The sequence below is a fragment of the Emys orbicularis genome, chromosome 9 (assembly GCF_028017835.1).
Source record: "Emys orbicularis isolate rEmyOrb1 chromosome 9, rEmyOrb1.hap1, whole genome shotgun sequence".
In the NCBI taxonomy this organism is placed as follows: domain Eukaryota; kingdom Metazoa; phylum Chordata; order Testudines; family Emydidae; genus Emys; species Emys orbicularis.
The window spans coordinates 100247668-100265218 of record NC_088691.1 but is presented as its reverse complement, the minus strand read 5'-3'; the positions used below and the strand labels follow the sequence as shown (position 1 = coordinate 100265218).

At 43.5% G+C, this 17551-nt stretch overlaps 1 protein-coding gene across 3 annotated transcripts in view; it reads left to right on the top strand.

Annotated features, from left to right (window-relative positions):
• Positions 1-17551, top strand: part of AP2M1 (adaptor related protein complex 2 subunit mu 1) — a 45514-nt gene that overhangs the window by 9608 nt on the left and 18355 nt on the right. For all 3 annotated transcript variants that reach the window (XM_065410302.1, XM_065410300.1, XM_065410301.1), the window contains one exon: positions 11667-11779. In XM_065410302.1, coding sequence (XP_065266374.1) covers positions 11706-11779 — 74 coding nt within the window. In that variant the 5' untranslated portion in view covers positions 11667-11705. The remainder of the gene's footprint in view (positions 1-11666; positions 11780-17551) is intronic.

Here is a 17551-nt window from a genome sequence, read left to right as displayed (position 1 = left end):
CAGGAGATCTGGGTTCATTTCCCTGCTATGCCACAGACTTCCTGAACTTGGGCAAGCCACAGTAGTCTCCTCCTTGGTTCTTCTGTAAAATGGAAATAGTAATGCTTCCCTACCTTGTAGAGGTGTTGAGGTTAAATACGCTAGAGATTGCACGGCACTCTGACCTAGTGGTAATGGGGCCATATAGGAAAACTAAGATCTAATCCACCAAACAGCTTTGTGTAGTGTTGGATAACATGGTGGCAAAACTGCCTAAATACTGTCTGTGCTACAGGCTTCACCATTTCTGCCACCAGTAGAGCTGCACTGGTGTTGGATTATGGGTCCTAGTTTCTCTAGTGTAGTGAAGGCCGCTGACATTTTGACTGATGACAAGCTTATAAGTATCTAGGCTTCTTACTAACAGGATGGATTGTTTCACTGTACAAAGACAAGTGAGAACCCAAGGCCATCAATGTGAATATTTCAGACAAATGAAGGTGTTGGTCAGAAAATTACATGAATGGCTGTTTCAGTTAGACTTCAGCAATCTTCTGGGAGGGTGTGATTTGCTTTGTATTGTGGTGTGATTGCTATGTTTAAGGCCCTACCAAATTCACAGCCATGAAAAATGCATCACGGACTGTGGAATCTGGTCTTCTGTGTGCTTTTACCCTATACTATACAGATTTCACATGGGAGACCAGTGTTTCTCAAACTGGGGGTCCTGACCCAAAGAGGGTTGTGGGGGGCAGTGTCACAAGATTATTTGGGGGGGGGGTCACAGTATTACCACCCTTACTTCTGTTCTGCCTTCAGAGTTGGGTGGCTGTAGGGCTGCAGCTGCTGACCAAGGGCCCAGCTCTGAAGGCAGCAGCGCAGAAGTAAGGGTTGTAATACCATACCAGGCCATCCTTACTTCTGCGCTGCTGCTGACGGTGGCTCTGCCTTCAGAGCTGAGCTCCCAGCCAGCAGCTGCTCCTCTCTGGCCGCCCAGCTCTGAAGTCAGCACCGCCTCCAGCAGCAGCACAGAAGTAAGGATAGCAGTACCACAGCCCCCCTACAATAACCTTGAGACTCTCCCACAACTCCTTTTTGGGTCAGGACCCCTACAATTACAACACTGTGAAATTTCAGGTTTAAATATCTGAAATCATGAAATTTGTTATTTTTAAAATCCAATCACCATGAAACTGACCAAAGCGAACCATGAATTTGATAGGGTCCTAGCTATGTTGTATCTGGTCCTGATGCTCATCAAAACAAGTGTGTTTCCTTTGGCAAGCTTAAAAATAGTCTAATAATCTTAAATTGCATTAAATTCCTAAGAGGGAGATTATTTTTAAGGCTGGGATGTGCTTTCTAGGAATCTTCTTGAAGGGGGGATGGGGAGAGACTTCTGACATGAGCTGTGGAGAGAGCTGTTTGTTTTACATGATCTATCTTTGTGCATATTACATACGCATCTAGGAATGTCTTTGTAGTCCACTGAATCAGTGTTTTTAATATTATGGAGAAACTTTGCTTTGTCTGCTATACATTCAAAGTCTCTACTGTAAAACACAACACTGTCTTGTCTTCTCTTGATTACATATTAAGTAACAGTAAAAGTACATGAAGATAACAAGCAGCACTGGCCAAATTAATAGCAGTTGGATTAATCTTGCCAGCGTGTTGCAAAAGGTTTATCCTAGTGTATCCAAACACCTCTGACTTCGTGTTCTGGAGCTGTGCACCTGAGTCACAAGTATCATGAATAACAATTATCAAAGGGGTAGCCGTGTTAGTCTGGAGCTGTAAAAGCAGCAGAGTCCTGTGGCACCTTATAGACTAACAGACGTATAGGAGCATGAGCTTTCGTGGGTGAATACGAAGAAGTGGGTATTCACCCACGAAAGCTCATGCTCCTATACATCTGTTAGTCTATAAGGTGCCACAGGACTCTTTGCTGCTTTTATGAATAACAATGTACATAAACATCATAACTTGACCACGGTTATCTAGCAGTGCTAATGCAGAGGTATCCCAAGGCTACTTGACAAGGTTAAATTTTCTGAATGGTATAGTTTATAGGCTCTACATCCCAGTAGGCAGGGTGCTGTTACCTTGCTAAAGATATCAGGCCTGTGGATACTGTGACTTCCAAAGGCTATATTTCAAAATGTGCTTCATGTAGCCTACTGATGGCACTGTAGTTGCCCATTGAGACAGTAATGGGCAGAATAGATATTCTGTTAATAGCCAAGTTAAAGAGATCATGAGCTACTGGACATAGCACAGGAATAGTATAAGCATCCTGGCTTTTTTGACTTAATGTGGCCCTGAGTCACTCATCCTGTTTTTAGATCTTACCACCTTGCTGCTTGGCAGTTGAAGCTTGTTTGTACACACCTTAAATATGTAATGTACTATCACTGTATCACTATCGGAACCCTGCTAGCTTATAAAAGCATGGGTTTAAAAACAAGTAACTTCCATACCAGATCAGACTAACCCACTGAGTCCAATAATCTTTGGGGTTACTTGCATCCCCTGAAGCATCAAGTGACAGAGTAGAAAAGTATATAAAAATAGCGTGTCCACAGGGAAAATTTCTTAATAGCTAATGCTTTTCAGCATGATGTGTTACATTTTATTCCTAGTCATAATGTCAGTCATTTGCCCCATAAGAATGCCTAATCCTTCTAAAAACCTGCCCAATTTTTCTCCTGCATGCGACCATGTAGCAGTTAGTTCCCCAGGCTAAAACTGCGTTGAGTAAATGTTTCCTCTTTCTAAATGTGTTAGCTTTTTGAATTTGAATATTGCTTTGAGCATAGATAATACATGACTCAGTACCATTTGCTATCTTGTACGTTCTTCCACTTATGGACTGATTATTTTTTTTTAATCTCTCTCCATGGAAATCTTGTCATCTCTAGACCCCTCTGTTTCTGATCTCCTCGTGGTAAGCAGGGGACAGAGTAGTTCAGCTTCTTTTCTTGGTGTGTTCTAGGAACATCACATGCATCTAGTTCATAGGTGTGCGCAGCCCATTTCATTAGGGTGTGCACCTAACTCCCGACCCATACAACCCCCCCCGCTCCCTACCTCCCCCAACCCCTCTCCACACCCCTGCCTCCTGACAGCCCCCCCGAACTCCTGACTCATCCAACCCCCCCAGCTCCTTGTCCCCTGACCACCCCCTCCAGAGACACCCCCACACACACTAACTGCCCCCCAGGACCCTCCTTGCTCCCTGTCCCCTGCCTGCCCTGACCCCTATCCATCTCCCACCCCGACAGACACCAGGACTCCCATGCCCCACCCAACCTCCCCCCGCCCCTAATCACCACCACCACCACCACCCGGGATCCCACCCCCTATCCAACCCACCCTGTCCCCTGACTGCCCCCACCCCTTATCCAACCCCCCTGGCCCCGGACCCCTTACCATGAGATGAGGCTCCTAGCCTCCCCGCGGAGCCAAACGCTGTCCCGCGGGAGCGTGCAGCCCCGGCCCCCAGAGCACTGCACGCATGGTGGCATGCCCCTAGGGGAGGCGGGGGAGGGGCCGGCGGCTTGCTGCGCTTGGCCCGGCGCTCCAGCCTGGGAACGGGGACCCCGCGGCTTGCCACGCTGGGGAGTGGAGCCATTTGCCCACCCCTGCATTAGGGTGTGCCGAGGCACACCCGGCACACCCCGTGCGCACGCCTATGATCTAGTTCATTATCTCCTTCAATTTGTTGCCTCTTGCTATCCTTTACTTATTTGGGATGGGTGGGAAGACCAGCATGTGGCCATTGGTTAACAGTGTAGAACTGTGAAATATTTGCATATTGACATTCTTGTGACTGCTTGGGAAGGTCCTGTCTGCTATCACCTTTGCAGTACTACTCTCTGGACTAAGCCACAAGAGCATCTGTTAGAATAGATACTGTGACTTGAAGGAGCTAATTGAATGAAGAGGGCAAACAATTGCATTGCAGAAACTGGATCTGTGTTAAAGCAGCTGTCTGTTGATAGATAAAAGCTGTCCTCAGTCTGGTAACCTCTTAGTGGCTATGAAGCCATTAAGCACACATGAGGATTCACTGGCAACTAGCTGATCTTGGCTGTTTTGTAGAGGGAAAAACCTTTGATCACTTTTCTCAAAGAACAAATAGTTTGGAAACTTGAAGTCTCACCAGCAAGTGCAGAGTAGAGTCTAGGGTTGCCAAAGTTATCTAACTATCTTGCTGAACTTCCATTCTGTGCACTATTGTACCTTGATTGCAAAGTGGAGGCTTTGATAAGGATGAAGAAGGCCATGGCTTGCAGCTAGACATCTTTAACTTATTGTGTCTTTAGTGTAGGTAGTAGAATTCTGCAGTACGTGGGTTTGGCTTTGTAGGTACTGTACTTACAGTACAGAAGTGCAGTTCTACACCACTTAGTTTTCCTGATGGCATCAAATCTGTCTGGGATCTTAGATTGCATTGTTTCTGGTGTGTGGTGAGGGAGAAGCATGTAGTTGCGTGTGAGGTGCTGTAGAGTAGCTCTTTCTGTTAGAGGTAAATGTAGTGGGTAAAAGCTGATAGATGACATTTGTAATCAGCAGTTGGGTTTCCAGTGGTAGTCTTAAACCTAGCCTATTCTAGAAAGAGTTTACTCATGGCTGCAGCTTATAGCAGCAAAAGTGCTTTTGCCAGTATAATATCTTTATACCTGTTTTCAAGCAAAATAAGCTATGCCAGCCAACACACTTTTACTCCAGTAGAACTGCCTCGATACACAAGGGTTTTTGGCAGTATAAAAAGTTGCATTCCTCTCCGATATAAATTTTGCTGGTATAGTATCTGTATTGGCCTAGTGTTAATCCAGTCTTGGCTTAGTGGTATCCAAGATGCCATGACTTGAAGCAGTTGTGGAATAAGAGGGAAGGTCTTCTCATAACCAGTTAAAAGACTAGAAACAAAGAGTAGGAACAAATGGTCAGTTTTCACAATGGAGAGAAGTAAATAGCTGGGACCCTCAGGGATCTGTACTGGGACCAGTGCTGTTCAGCATATATATATAAATGATCTGGAAAAAGAGGTAAACAGTGAAGTGGCAAAATTTGCAGATGATACTAAATCACTTAAGATATTAAGTCTAAAGCAGTGTGTGAAGAGTTACAAAGGGATCTCACAAAAACTGGGTGACTGGGCAACAAAATGGCAAATGAAATTCTGTGTTGACAAATGCAAAGTAATGCACATTGGGGAAAAAAATAATCCCAAGTATCCTTACAAAATGAAGATAGAGATCTTGGACTCATTGCAGATAGTTCTCTGAAAACATCCACTCAATCTACAGCAGCTGTCAAAAAAGCTAACTGTGTTAGGAACCATTAGGAAAGGGATAGATAATAAGACAGTAAATATCATAATGCCACATTATAAATCTGTGGTACACCCACAACTCAAATACTGTGTTCAGTCTTGGTTGCCCCATCTCAAAAAATATATTAGAATTGGAAAAGGTACCGAGAAGGGCAACAAAATGATTAGGGGTATGGAACAGCTTCCATATGATAGATGAGAAAACCTGGGACTGTTCAACTTGGAAAAGAGATGACTAAGGGGAGAGGGACATGATAAAGGTCTCTAAAATCATGAATGGTATGGAGAAAGTGAATAAGGAAGGATTATTTATCCTTTCATGTAACACAAGAACCAATGACATTGATAGACCGGTTTAATACAAGTAAAAGGAAGTACTACTTCACACAATGCAAAGTCAACCTGTGGAACTCATTGCCAGGGGATGTTGTGAAAGCCAGAACTATAACAGGGTTCAAAAAAGAACTAAAGTTCATGAATGATAGGTCCATCAACAGCTATTAGTCAAAATGGTCAGGATGCAATCCCATTCTCTGGGTGTCCCTGAGACTCTTACTGCCAGATGGTGGGACTGTATGACTGGGGATGGATCACTCGATAACTGCCCTGCTCTGTTCTTTCCCTTTGAAGTGTCTGACATTGGCCACTGTTGGAAGACAGGATACTGGACTAGATTGGCCATACTGGGTTAGATCAATGGTCCTTCTTATGCTCTTCGTTTCCTATGAAGCTTTAGTAATGTTGTTTTTGCACTTTAGGACACTTCATTAGGTTTGTGAATTGGGATGTGGTTGGGGAGGGATAGCTCAGTGGTTTGAGCATTGGCCTGCTAAACCCAGGGTTGTGAGTTCAATCCTTGAGGGGGCCACTTAGGGATCTGGGGCAAAATCAGTACTTGGTCCTGCTAGTGAAGGCAGGGGGCTGGACTCGATGACCTTTCAAGGTCCCTTCCAGTTCTAGGAGATAGGATATCTCCATTAATTAATTAATTTATTTTTATTTATTACTAATGTGATTAAAGAGCCATAGATATGGGTCATTGGATTTCTATACCTATTCAGTGTACGCAGTCAACAGGTACTATTATAGCACTCAATGCATGTTAGGTTTTGTACAGACATAGGAAGACAGACCATTCCTTGTAAAAACAGCACAACATAATGCAGTATCTATAGCGCTGTATGGCAGTGGGCTTTTCTGCAGTAAACCATTAACAAGTCAGTTCAGAGTGACATTTCCCTTATCTCATTCCCTTATCTGAAATGAGAGAGATCTGAGTCAAGAGGAACAAACTCCAATAAAATAATGCTTTGAAACTCAATGAATACAATGGAACTCTTTATTCCTCTCTAGAAATACTAGATGTTATACTGGGCCCAGCACTTGTCTGTAGCGAGAGGCAAGCATGTGCCCTGCATCCTGCTGAAGTGGAGGGATATGAATATCTCTACTGGGAGAGTGTCTAAGGGCTTGTCGACACTAGCACTTTACAGTGCTAAAACTTGCTCACTCAGGGGTGTGAAAAAACACCCCCCCTGAGCGCTGCAAGTTTGGGGTGGTGTTTTTTCTTTTTAAGAGCGCTGGGAGAGCTCTGTCCCAGTGCTATGCCACGACTACGCAAGCGGCAGCGCTTTAACATTGCCAGTGAAGACTTGCCCTAAAAGTGTCACCATACTTGGTGCTGCCCTGCATTTGGCATTAACACATTATTGTCTCTGTAACAATGACAGGGTGTAGTCAAGGCCCCAGGTCCTTTGTAGCACATTAAAGCTAAATTATGCACTGGTGACACATTCTGCAGTACAAGCTCCCATGCTAATCAAGTCAGCATAGCAGTCTAAGGCCTTGTCTACACTGGCACTTTACAGCGCTGCAACTTTCTCGCTCAGTGGTGTGAAAAACACCCCCCTGAGCAGTGCAAGTTTCAGTGCTGTAAAGTGCCAGTGAAGACAGTTCACCAGCGCTAGGAGCACAGCTGCGCTGGGAGCTACTCTCCTTTTGGGGGTGGGCTTTTTTACAGTGCTGAGGGAGCTCTCTCCTAGCGCTGGTGCCATGACTACACAGCCACGTTGAAGCGCTGCCGCGGCGGCACTTTAACATTGGTAGTGAAGACATACCCTTAGTGTCAATGGTATTAAGCTAAATTCCTGTGCTGACTTCAACTTTTAAAAAAATCAGTAGTACATTGATTTGACATGTAACTGCATCCCAAAACAGTCACAGTGGGCATACACTCTGGCAGTTCAGGAGGTTGGGACTCTTGGCACCTTTGACTGTTTAGGAGTTGTTTTTTGTTTGTGGCATATAGGAGGTTGTTGATCTTAGTTCAAGAATTAAAGCCAATCAGTATAGGTTTATAGAAAACAGATCTTGCCGCAATAACTTCATCTTTTTTGATGAAATTGCAGGTTTGGTTGATAAAACTAATAGTGTGATGTAATACTTGGAATTCTATAAGGTGTTTTGACTTGGTACCACACAACATTTTGATTTAAAAACAAAACTCTAGAATAATATAAAATTAACATGACAGATTAAATGTCTTAAAAGATGGATGATCGATCTCAAAATATAACGGAACAGGGAATCGAGTGGGTGTTTTTTTTTGTTTTGTTTGTTTGTTTTGTTAGGGGCCCTTTAGGGATCGGTTTTTGGTCTTGTGCTATTTAATGTTTTAACCAGTGACCTGGAAGAAAACACAAAAATATCACTGATAAAGGTCCCAGATGACACCAACTAAAGAAGCGGCAAATAACAGAGGACCAGTCACTAATACACAGTGATCTGGATCACTTGGCAAACAGTGTGCAAGCAAACAATCTATTTTAATAGGCTAAGTGTAAATGTTTAGGAACGGAGAATGTAGGCCATACTTACAGGATGGGGAACTCTATCCTGGGAAACAGTGACTGGGGGTTAAAAAAACGTTGTTGTGGTGGATAAACAGCTAACCATGAGCTACAGTGCTAGGGTGACCAGACAGCAAGTGTGAAAAATCAGGACGGGGGTAGGAGGTGATTCATAGATTCTAGGACTGGAAGGGACCTCGAGAGGTCATCGAGTCCAGTCCCCTGCCCTCATGGCAGGACCAAATACTGTCTGTAATAGGAGCCTATATAAGAAAAAGACCCAAAAATCGGGACTGTCCCTATAAAATCGGGACATCTGGTCACCCTATACAGTGCAGCATTGTGGCCAAAAGGGTTAATGCAATTCTTGGTTGCATAAACAGGGGAATCTCAAGTAGGAGTAGATTTTTACCTCAGTATTTGGTATTGGTGCAACTGCTGCTGGAATATTGTGTCCAATATTCAATTCTGGTGTCAACAATTCAAGAAGCTTGTTGATAAATTGGAGAGGTGTCTGAGAAGAGCCATAAGAATAATTCAAGGATTAGAAAACATGATTTATAGTGATAGAGCTCCTTGAATCTATTTCTTAACAAAGAAGGTTAAGGGGTGACTTGATCAGTCAAGTACTTACATGGGGAACAAATATTTAATAGGCTCTTCAGTCTAGCAGGGAAAGATACAACGCAGTCCAGTGGCTGGAAATCAATGCTAGGCAAATTTAGACTCTAAGGTGTAATTTTTTAACAGTCAGAGTAATTAATCACTGGAACAACTTACAAGGATCGTGGTGGATTCTCCATCAATGCAATTTTTAAAACAAGACTGGATTTGATTTTATTTTTTAAGAGATGCTTCAAGAATTTTTTGGTGGGAAATGTTATGGCTTGTTGCACAGGAACTCAAACCAGATGATCACAGTGGTCTCTTCTGGCCTCGGAATCTATGAATTAGTATTTGGGGGGAGGGGGGTATATTTCTAACTCTCCCTTTAAGAAGGTGCAGAAATCACTCTAAATTTGAGTGAAAAGGTGGGGGGTGTGGCACGCCTCTTCATTCCAGCAACCCTGGTCAGCCATTTACTACTCTGCTATGCCTTATAACTAGCTTGCTCTGGCTAAATTGATCAGCAGTAAATTAGCTAGTCAGTCAAGGTTTCATCAGACTTCAGAATAAACATTATTTCATTATACTTAAGGGTAAACACTTAGGGCATGGCTACACTTACAGATGTAGAGCGCTGAGAGTTAAACGAGCCTTCATAGAGCACAGTAGGGAAAGCGCTGCAATCTGTCCACACTGACAGCTGCAAGTGCACTGGCGTGGCCAAAGAGAGCAGTGCATTGTGCTAGCTATCCCAGCACAATGCACTGCAACGTGCTTTTCAAATGAGGGGGGTGGGGTCGAGTGTGACAGGGAGTGTTTTGTGTGTATGTGGGGGGCGAGAGTGGGTTTTGGGGGGCTGAGAGCATGTCAGCGTGCTGTCTGGTAAGTTCAGACAGCAACAGACGACACCCCCCCGCCCCCGCCTCTTTCTCTCACCTACAGCATTCCACAGTAATGGTTGCTTTGTCTGGGAGCAGATAAGCATGCTGTCTGTCAGAAACAGAGCTTTCAAAGGGCATATCTGCATGCCTGCAGTGATTCCAAAACAATGACAAGAGTGGCCACTTGATTTAAGGGGATTATGGGACATTTCCGGAGGCTGATCAGAGCGCAGTAATGCAACACCTCGTTCACACTGACGCCTGGGTGTTTCAGCCAGTGCGCACCAAGTGTTAATCTTCTCGCCGAGGTGGAGTACCAGGAGCGCTCTAGCCCTGGTGTCAGAGTGCTTTATGTGCCTTGCCAGTGTGGATGGGTAGTGAGCTAGGGCGCCCGGGGCTGCTTTAATACACTCTAACTTGCAAGTGTAGCCAAGCCCTTAGTTGAGACAAATGCTGCAATATATCCTTCTCAGGTCTACACATGTCTACACTACCTCAGCACTGCTACCCTGCTGCAGCTGTGCTGCTGTAGTGTAGACACTTCGTACATCAACGGAAGGGATTTTTTCATTGATATAGTTAATCTATCTCTGACGTGGTAGCTAGGTCTACAGAATTCTTCTATTGACCTAGCCACACCTACAGTTAGGTTGACCTAATTACAGAGCTCAGGGCACAATGTTTCACAGCCCTGAATGACATGGCTAGATTGTTCTAATTTAAGTGTAGATCAGGTCTGAGTTATTGTTTCAGGCTGTGGCTGTTTCTGAAAATGGGCAGATACTGCTGCCTTACACTTGGTGGTCATACTTCTAAGGTTCCTTCGAAACCCTTGGGAATAGACTTTCTTATTTAAAAAGAGCAGCTTAAATTGTCAACTCAAGCTAAATAGCTTGAATATCCTCAGTTTATGCAAAAAGAACGAGGAGTACTTGTGGCACCTTAGACTAACAAATTTATTTGGGCATAAGTTTTCATGGGCTAAAACCCACTTGGTTCTTTTTGCTGATACAAACTAACACGGCTACCGCTCTGAAACCTGTCAGTTTATGCAGTTGCTACACCCAGAGCTCCAAGCATAATGTGATTGTAAGAGGCAAAATCCTCAGAGCTTCACCAAAATTTCATGCAATACCAAGTAGTATCATGTCAGCAGCAAGGAGCTTTAACAGTACAGGTCATTCTGTGCCATTAATACCTTAACTAGGAAGTTCATCTCTTAGACTTTAGCTTACTCAAGTTACAAAATGTGCACCCATAGGTAAACTTCAGAATGAATAAACTCTACTGTTGGCTATCACTGCATTGAGGATCAGGAAAAGGGTCTGCTTGGGGTGAAAATCATGAGTAAGTAAAGTAGTCTTGGAGTTCTCAGATAAGATACTTTTTTTTTTTTTTTTTTAAACCACCTCAAACTTTTTAGATCTCAGGATGTAAGAATCCTGGACCAATGCCCTTTTGACCTTTGTAGAACAGCAGTTCAAGATAGCTTATTGCCATGGCACTGCCAGCAAGGGCATATGCACAGGTCCAGAGTGACTGAGCCACAAAGCTTGTGTTTCATAGAATCATAGACTATCAGGGTTGGAAGGGACCTCAGGAGGTCATCTAGTCCAACCCCCTGCTCAAAGCAGGACCAATTCCCAACTAAATCAGAGTGACAGATCAGTGTTCGCTTTCCTGAATAATTGGGACTTCGTTCATAACCTGGTAAACTGACTGAGAAGCCACATCAGAGCTTGTGTAAAGTTTCCACTTGGCTCTAATTGGCAGAATCTTTATGGTGATATAGTATCCCATATATTCAAGCCTGTAACTTCATGTAGGGATTTAGTACCTTAATACAAACCTGTCACAACTCTCACCTTTTACAGTGACTGACTACATACATGAGTCATTTGTGCTCATCTCCCAGCTGATAGAATTTAGTGCTGTGAAAAGTCTCTAATACTGTAAAGTTACACCACTTATTGCCATACAAAAAGCCTAATGCTCCCTCTGTCTTCTCAGGTCTTATGCAATATGGAAAGAGAAGACTAAGGTTCCATCATGATCGGAGGCTTGTTCATTTATAATCACAAAGGAGAGGTTCTAATCTCTCGAGTCTACCGTGATGACATTGGGTAAGTAACTTGGCTCCAGCTTAAAGCCTCTGCATCCTTGGTCTCTGCACTAGTCTCACTCACTGTGAAGACAACATTCCAGAGCTGCTTCCTCTGCATTAGCTGTGCATGCATGTGAGACTAGTTCTTAACTACATTAACTGAACGAGCAGGATTTTTTGACATACTCTAGATCTGTTTCTGAATATTGGTGTCCTTCAGGTGATGATAAAGTATACCCTGCTAGTAAGGCTGGGCTTCTCGGCTTCTCTTGCTAAGAACCTCTGTAAGGAGATACTTCCTAACTTGATACTTACAGCAAAGCTGGTAGAGTTGCAGTTAAAGCAGGAGTGGTAAAATGGCATTTGAGTGTATACCACATACCAGGCCTAGGGCACAAGTGCTAGTCTTCCCCGCAAGCATGGGGAGAAATAGTGGGTACGTTTCCATACTTGGATATCGCCGCAAAGCCATTGGGCAAAGTTTGCCCATGTCCCAGGAGCCTGAAGATTACATCTGACTTGTATAAAAGAGGTAGTCTACAGCAGTGGTTCTCAACCAGGGATACACGTACCCCTGGGGGTATGCAGAGGTATTCCAGTGGTACATCAACTCCTCTAGATATTTGCCTAGTTTTACAACAGGTTACATAAAAAGCACTAGCGAAGTCAGTACAGACTAAAATTTCATACAGACAAAATGAGAAAGGAAGCAATTTTTCAGTAACTGTGCTGTGACACTTTTTTTGTATTTTTATGTCTGATTTTGTAAGCTAATAGTTTGAGGTGAAACCTGGGGTACACAAGACAAAACCTGAAAGGGGTACGTAAGTTGGGTAAGATTGAGAACCACTGGTCTACAGGGCTCAGCATGCAATTCATTCTTACAGCTTGGATCAAGCCTGTGATATCCACTGGTTATCATAAAGACAACACCAGTTGAATTTAGGCAACCCTTAGAATAGATTTGAAACTTGCTTTACTTGGCACATCTGTCAGCTGGTGCTTCCCTGATGATCGGTCTCTGACCTCTATATTTATCAAGTCAAGGATCCAAAGATCTAGCAGTGCTCAACAGAAATAAGGTGTCTGCTAGTGCCTCCTGATATGGAAACCAGACAGAAGCATGCCAATAGAGTTAGCAATCCAACTCTCAAGTGTGGCTTTTTCCTAAAAAATGATTGTGCAAGGCACCTTTTTATATAGTGAAACTCTTGCCTCTAATGTCCAGTATCAACAGATTGGAATCACATAATCAAATCAATTATGACTGTTCAAATCTTCTGAAGGCAGTAGAACTGCCCAGGTGTTTTTGAAGGTCTAACTGGGCCTGTAGAATCTCTACTACTGGTGGTGCAGAAGAACCCAGAACTTTCAGATGAGAGAAGGGAGCGTGATTGTGCAATAAGCAGAGTCCACCTTGATGTGGAACCCCACTGCTATTCTTAATCTCTTTTCAGAGCAGATCTTCGCTTCCCAGGGACCTTTATTTAGGCTGCTGCAGACTGAATGCCTCATTTTGGAGCTGGGTTGTGTAGTGGACTTGTTTGCCTCATAATAAAGTTTAGCTTTTATCCCTGGACTGGAATAGAGTGGTGGTGATTGACCATGTTCATGGAAAGGTGGAAGGGGAAGTAGCTATTTAACACAACAATACAAGGAAGCTTATTTAACTGATAAGTTTAAAATGCATCCTTGGTCTGTCAAACTTTTTAGGGAATGTCTACACTGGCAGAGTTTCTTTGCCGGCTGTTACATTGCCGCTCAGAGCGCTGAAGGGAAACCACTGTTGTGTATTCACACTGTCAGCTGCCTGCTCAATAGCGTGTTCACACTTGCGGCACTTGCAGTAGTATTTGGAGTGGTGCACTCTGGGCAGCTATCCCACAGAGCATCACTTGACAGTGTTGAAAATTCGACGCAATATAGTCGTATGTCCCCTTCTGACTCTCTTCCCTGACTGGCTGAAAAACTGAGCAGATAAAGTGACCCGTGAGCCAGCTTTCTCTGCAGAAAGTGCACCTTGTGTAGAAGCTAATAGCGAAGGTGATGTTGGCCAGGGCTAGGCAGGAGGTAAGCTCTTCAAGCTTCAGTCTTCTGTCCTCCTTAGACTGTCTTGAGCAGTTTTCTTACTAATACCTGGTGTTAAGACTTCTGAGGTCTGTGAAGAATTTAAAATTAAACTGGGTTTGGGCTCACTCTGCTGCTTATGATATATGACAGCCTGTAAGTTTTCTTGATTTTTTTTTTTTAACTTCAAAATATCAATATATAAAACTTGATATCTCCTGAGTTTTCTAGAGGATGACTCTATGTATCACTTGGGATGTACTTATTTTATGCTGAATAACAAATGTCTAATACACATTCTTGTCCCAAGTGTGCATTATGTATTGGAGTCAGCTGTTAAGCAGGGGGAACAGGTTCTAAACAGTCCCTTACCTTCAATTGCTCATCTTTCACTCTTGTATGTTCTAACTTAACTAATTCTCCTGTTGCCTTTCCCAGGGTAGGCAAAACATGAATTTGTCCTTTAGAAAGGAGAATCTTTCAGGCTTTCATTATGCATAACAAAGAAGAAAAGGGCGCAGAACCCAATTTTGCTTTATAGGCTACCTTTCAGTACTCCCAAGTGCTAAATGGGAGAGCTTGTAATAGCTTCTCTCCCTCTTGCTCATGTGATGGCCCGGGAGACAGTGCATCTGCATGAATGTTTCAGAATATTCTAACACCCAAAAATAAGCAGCCCTCTGAAGATTTTGTGATATCTGCTGGGTATTGACACACACACCTACACTAATGCAGAATGTGTAGTGGAGAAACAAGTATGCAATTCTCTCCTTTCCTGCAAATATCAACATGTAAAGTCTCATAAGAATTCAGTTAAGGGTATGAATTCTGCAGCCTGGTAGAGCTAAAAGTTGATTCCAATGTCTCTAAAAAGGACACCACTTAAGGATGGTTTATCTAGGGTGACCAGACAGCAAGTGTGAAAAATCGGGATGGGGGTGGGGGGTAATAGGAGCCTATATAAGAGAGACCCAAAAATCGGGACTGTCCTTATAAAATTGGGACATCTGGTCACCCTAGCTTTATCTGAATAGCATCCATTGAAACACTGGCTTGCATAAGGCCGTAGCTGGGTGAACTATAACTTGCAGTTCCCTTTGTTTTGCACCCCCAGCATGTCAGTCTTTCAGAGCCTAATATGCAGTGAGGCATGTGATCTTTTTTGCATGAAAAGTCACCCTTGTGACTGGAAAAAGCTGCTGGCAGAACAGGTGGCAGTACTGGAGCCTTGGCCTTTGCTCCCAGTCCTGTACCTCATTCAGCAGTTCGCAACCTCTTGGGACTCGGGACCCATTTGTAAACCGTGATGGCCTGTCATGACCTAGTAAATAGCTTTAGTGCAACAACAACAACAACAAAATCTGGCTTAAGTATTTGTTACCCATGATATACTCTATCTATCTATCTATCTATCTATCTATCTATCTATCTATCTATCTATCTATCTATCTATCTATCTATCTATCTATCTATCTATCTATCTATCTATCTATCTATCTATCTATCTCTATCTATCTATCTATCTATCTATCAGTGCTAAATAAGTACTGTGCGTATTATAGCAGTAGCTTCTGTCCCCACTCTGGGCATTGCAATCTCTGGGGTTAGCACTGCTCAGGTTTGCCTGGCATCCCTGTGCTGGTTGAGCCAAACTTGTGAGTGGCATTGTGATCTGGTATTTGGGGTTGCAGCGCCACTTACTCATATTTGGCTCTTAACTCATGATGGAGGGGCAGCTGGGCCAAACCTGAGCAGCACCCCGTGCACCAGGTTGCAACTCCTAGAACAAGGAGTGGAGCCTAGCCAGCCCTGTGGGACCAGAGCTGCCACTGCAGAGTAAGCACGGCGTGGGCTCAGTCTGCAGCTCTCTGCATGACCCTTTGACGCATTCATCGTGACCCCTGGGTTGAGAAACGTGACCTCTGCCTTGCTAAGCAAGTTGACTAGCCAGTCTGGACCCATTTAACCTCCTTTTACTGAAGGAGAACTCCTACCACTACATGGCTGTGGAGATCACAATACTGTATCTGGATTTTGCTTTCAGTAACTTTCCTCCTCTTACAAATAAGGGAATTGAGGCCCATGTTAAATGTCTTGTCTGGAAGGAACTATAAAAGTATGTCTATAAAATTACTACAACTGCTTGGTACTGAGGAGGTTATAAAATGGTTTGGCCAAGCCTGGGCCTGTACATATGCTTAAGCTGCTAATGTGGCTGAGTGAAGTGAGTACTTTTGCCTTCAGCACCTCTTTCCAAGGGTACAGTATAAACCAGGGGTAGGCAACCTATGGCCCGCGTGCCAAAGGTGGCACGCAAGCTGATTTTCAGTGGCACTCACACTGCCTGGGTCCTGGCCACCGGTCCAGAGGGCTCTGCATTTTAATTTAATTTTAAATGAAGCTTCTTAAACACTTTAAAAACCTTATTTACTTTACATACAACAATAGTTTAGTTATATATTATAGACATACAGAAAGAGACCTTCTAAAAATGTTAATGTATTACTGGCACGCGAAACCTTAAATTAGAGTGAATAAATGAAGACTCGGCACACCACTTCTGAAAGGTTGCCAACCCCTGGTATAAACTTTGGTGAAAGGCTTCCTGAGTGAAGGGTTTCTCACAATTTGCAGCTCTGCAAAACTGCTTCAGTTTCACTTATCTTGTAACCTCTAAAACTGGTAAAGATCAATTAATCTTTCAGCAGGAACTTCACCTAGCTCTTAAAGTGCCCAAAGAATTATTGGGGATTTCTTCTGTCGGTGTCTGGAACCTGGTACAGAGTTGGCTAATGGCTCACATATGCTATTTTTATAAATAGTTGTAACTTGGTAGGGAGTGTCCTGTGCGTTCTAAAAACTTGTGATGGAAGTGAGCAATTAAATTAGTGTCATTTCTGATGTACTGTGTAGTGAGTAAGGAGAGCTTAATGCTGATGTCCAAACCAGGAAATAGCAAAGCCAGTCTGCTTTAAGTTGTTGCTGGCCTGTCTCTAATGATGTGTTTAAAGGGCAGAAGAGAATGGAATACTATCCAGCTTCTAAGTATTCCAAAGGAAATAAAAAATACTGTTGTCCAGTGTCCTAAGTGGAGTCTGGGTATGAAATGCTCCAATCTTGTTGCTAAAGCATTGCTGGATCAATTTGGTATCCTAAATGGCTATATTGTGACTCTCCTGGAGCCTGTGGGCTCTTGTTTCCAAACCATCTTAGCCGAACAGTGATGTAAATGCAAAAGTCAACATGAGTGTCATGCACTCTTGTGCATAGAGGGGAGGTATGCATGCCACAAACTATCACTGCTGATGCCCTTGTTGGTAGATAGCTCATTCCCTGCATGTTCGTCTTTCAGTGCCAGAGCTGAGACCAACTGACAGGATGTCTGTCTTTGGAGGGAGAGGATTGAGACTGGATGGGGATGGGATTGGGAAGACTTGCGCTGCTGCTTATGCCTTATGTGAACTCTGAGGAATTAGGGCTTCTGACTCCTTGGCTCTTGTTTGGCCCTTCACTCCTGCCAAACTCTATGGAAACTTGAAACCTACACGCTGGGAGAGAAACTCAAAGCCAGGGGTCTACAGTACCTAGAACCCTTTCCCCTTGTGCATATGTAGAATCTTAAACTGCGTATGGTAACTTTAGTGTCCAGTGAGCAGAGTGGCAGTTAAGTAACCATTGCTTTGAATTTCCTGGCACTTCTGTACAGCAATCAAACTTGAGATTT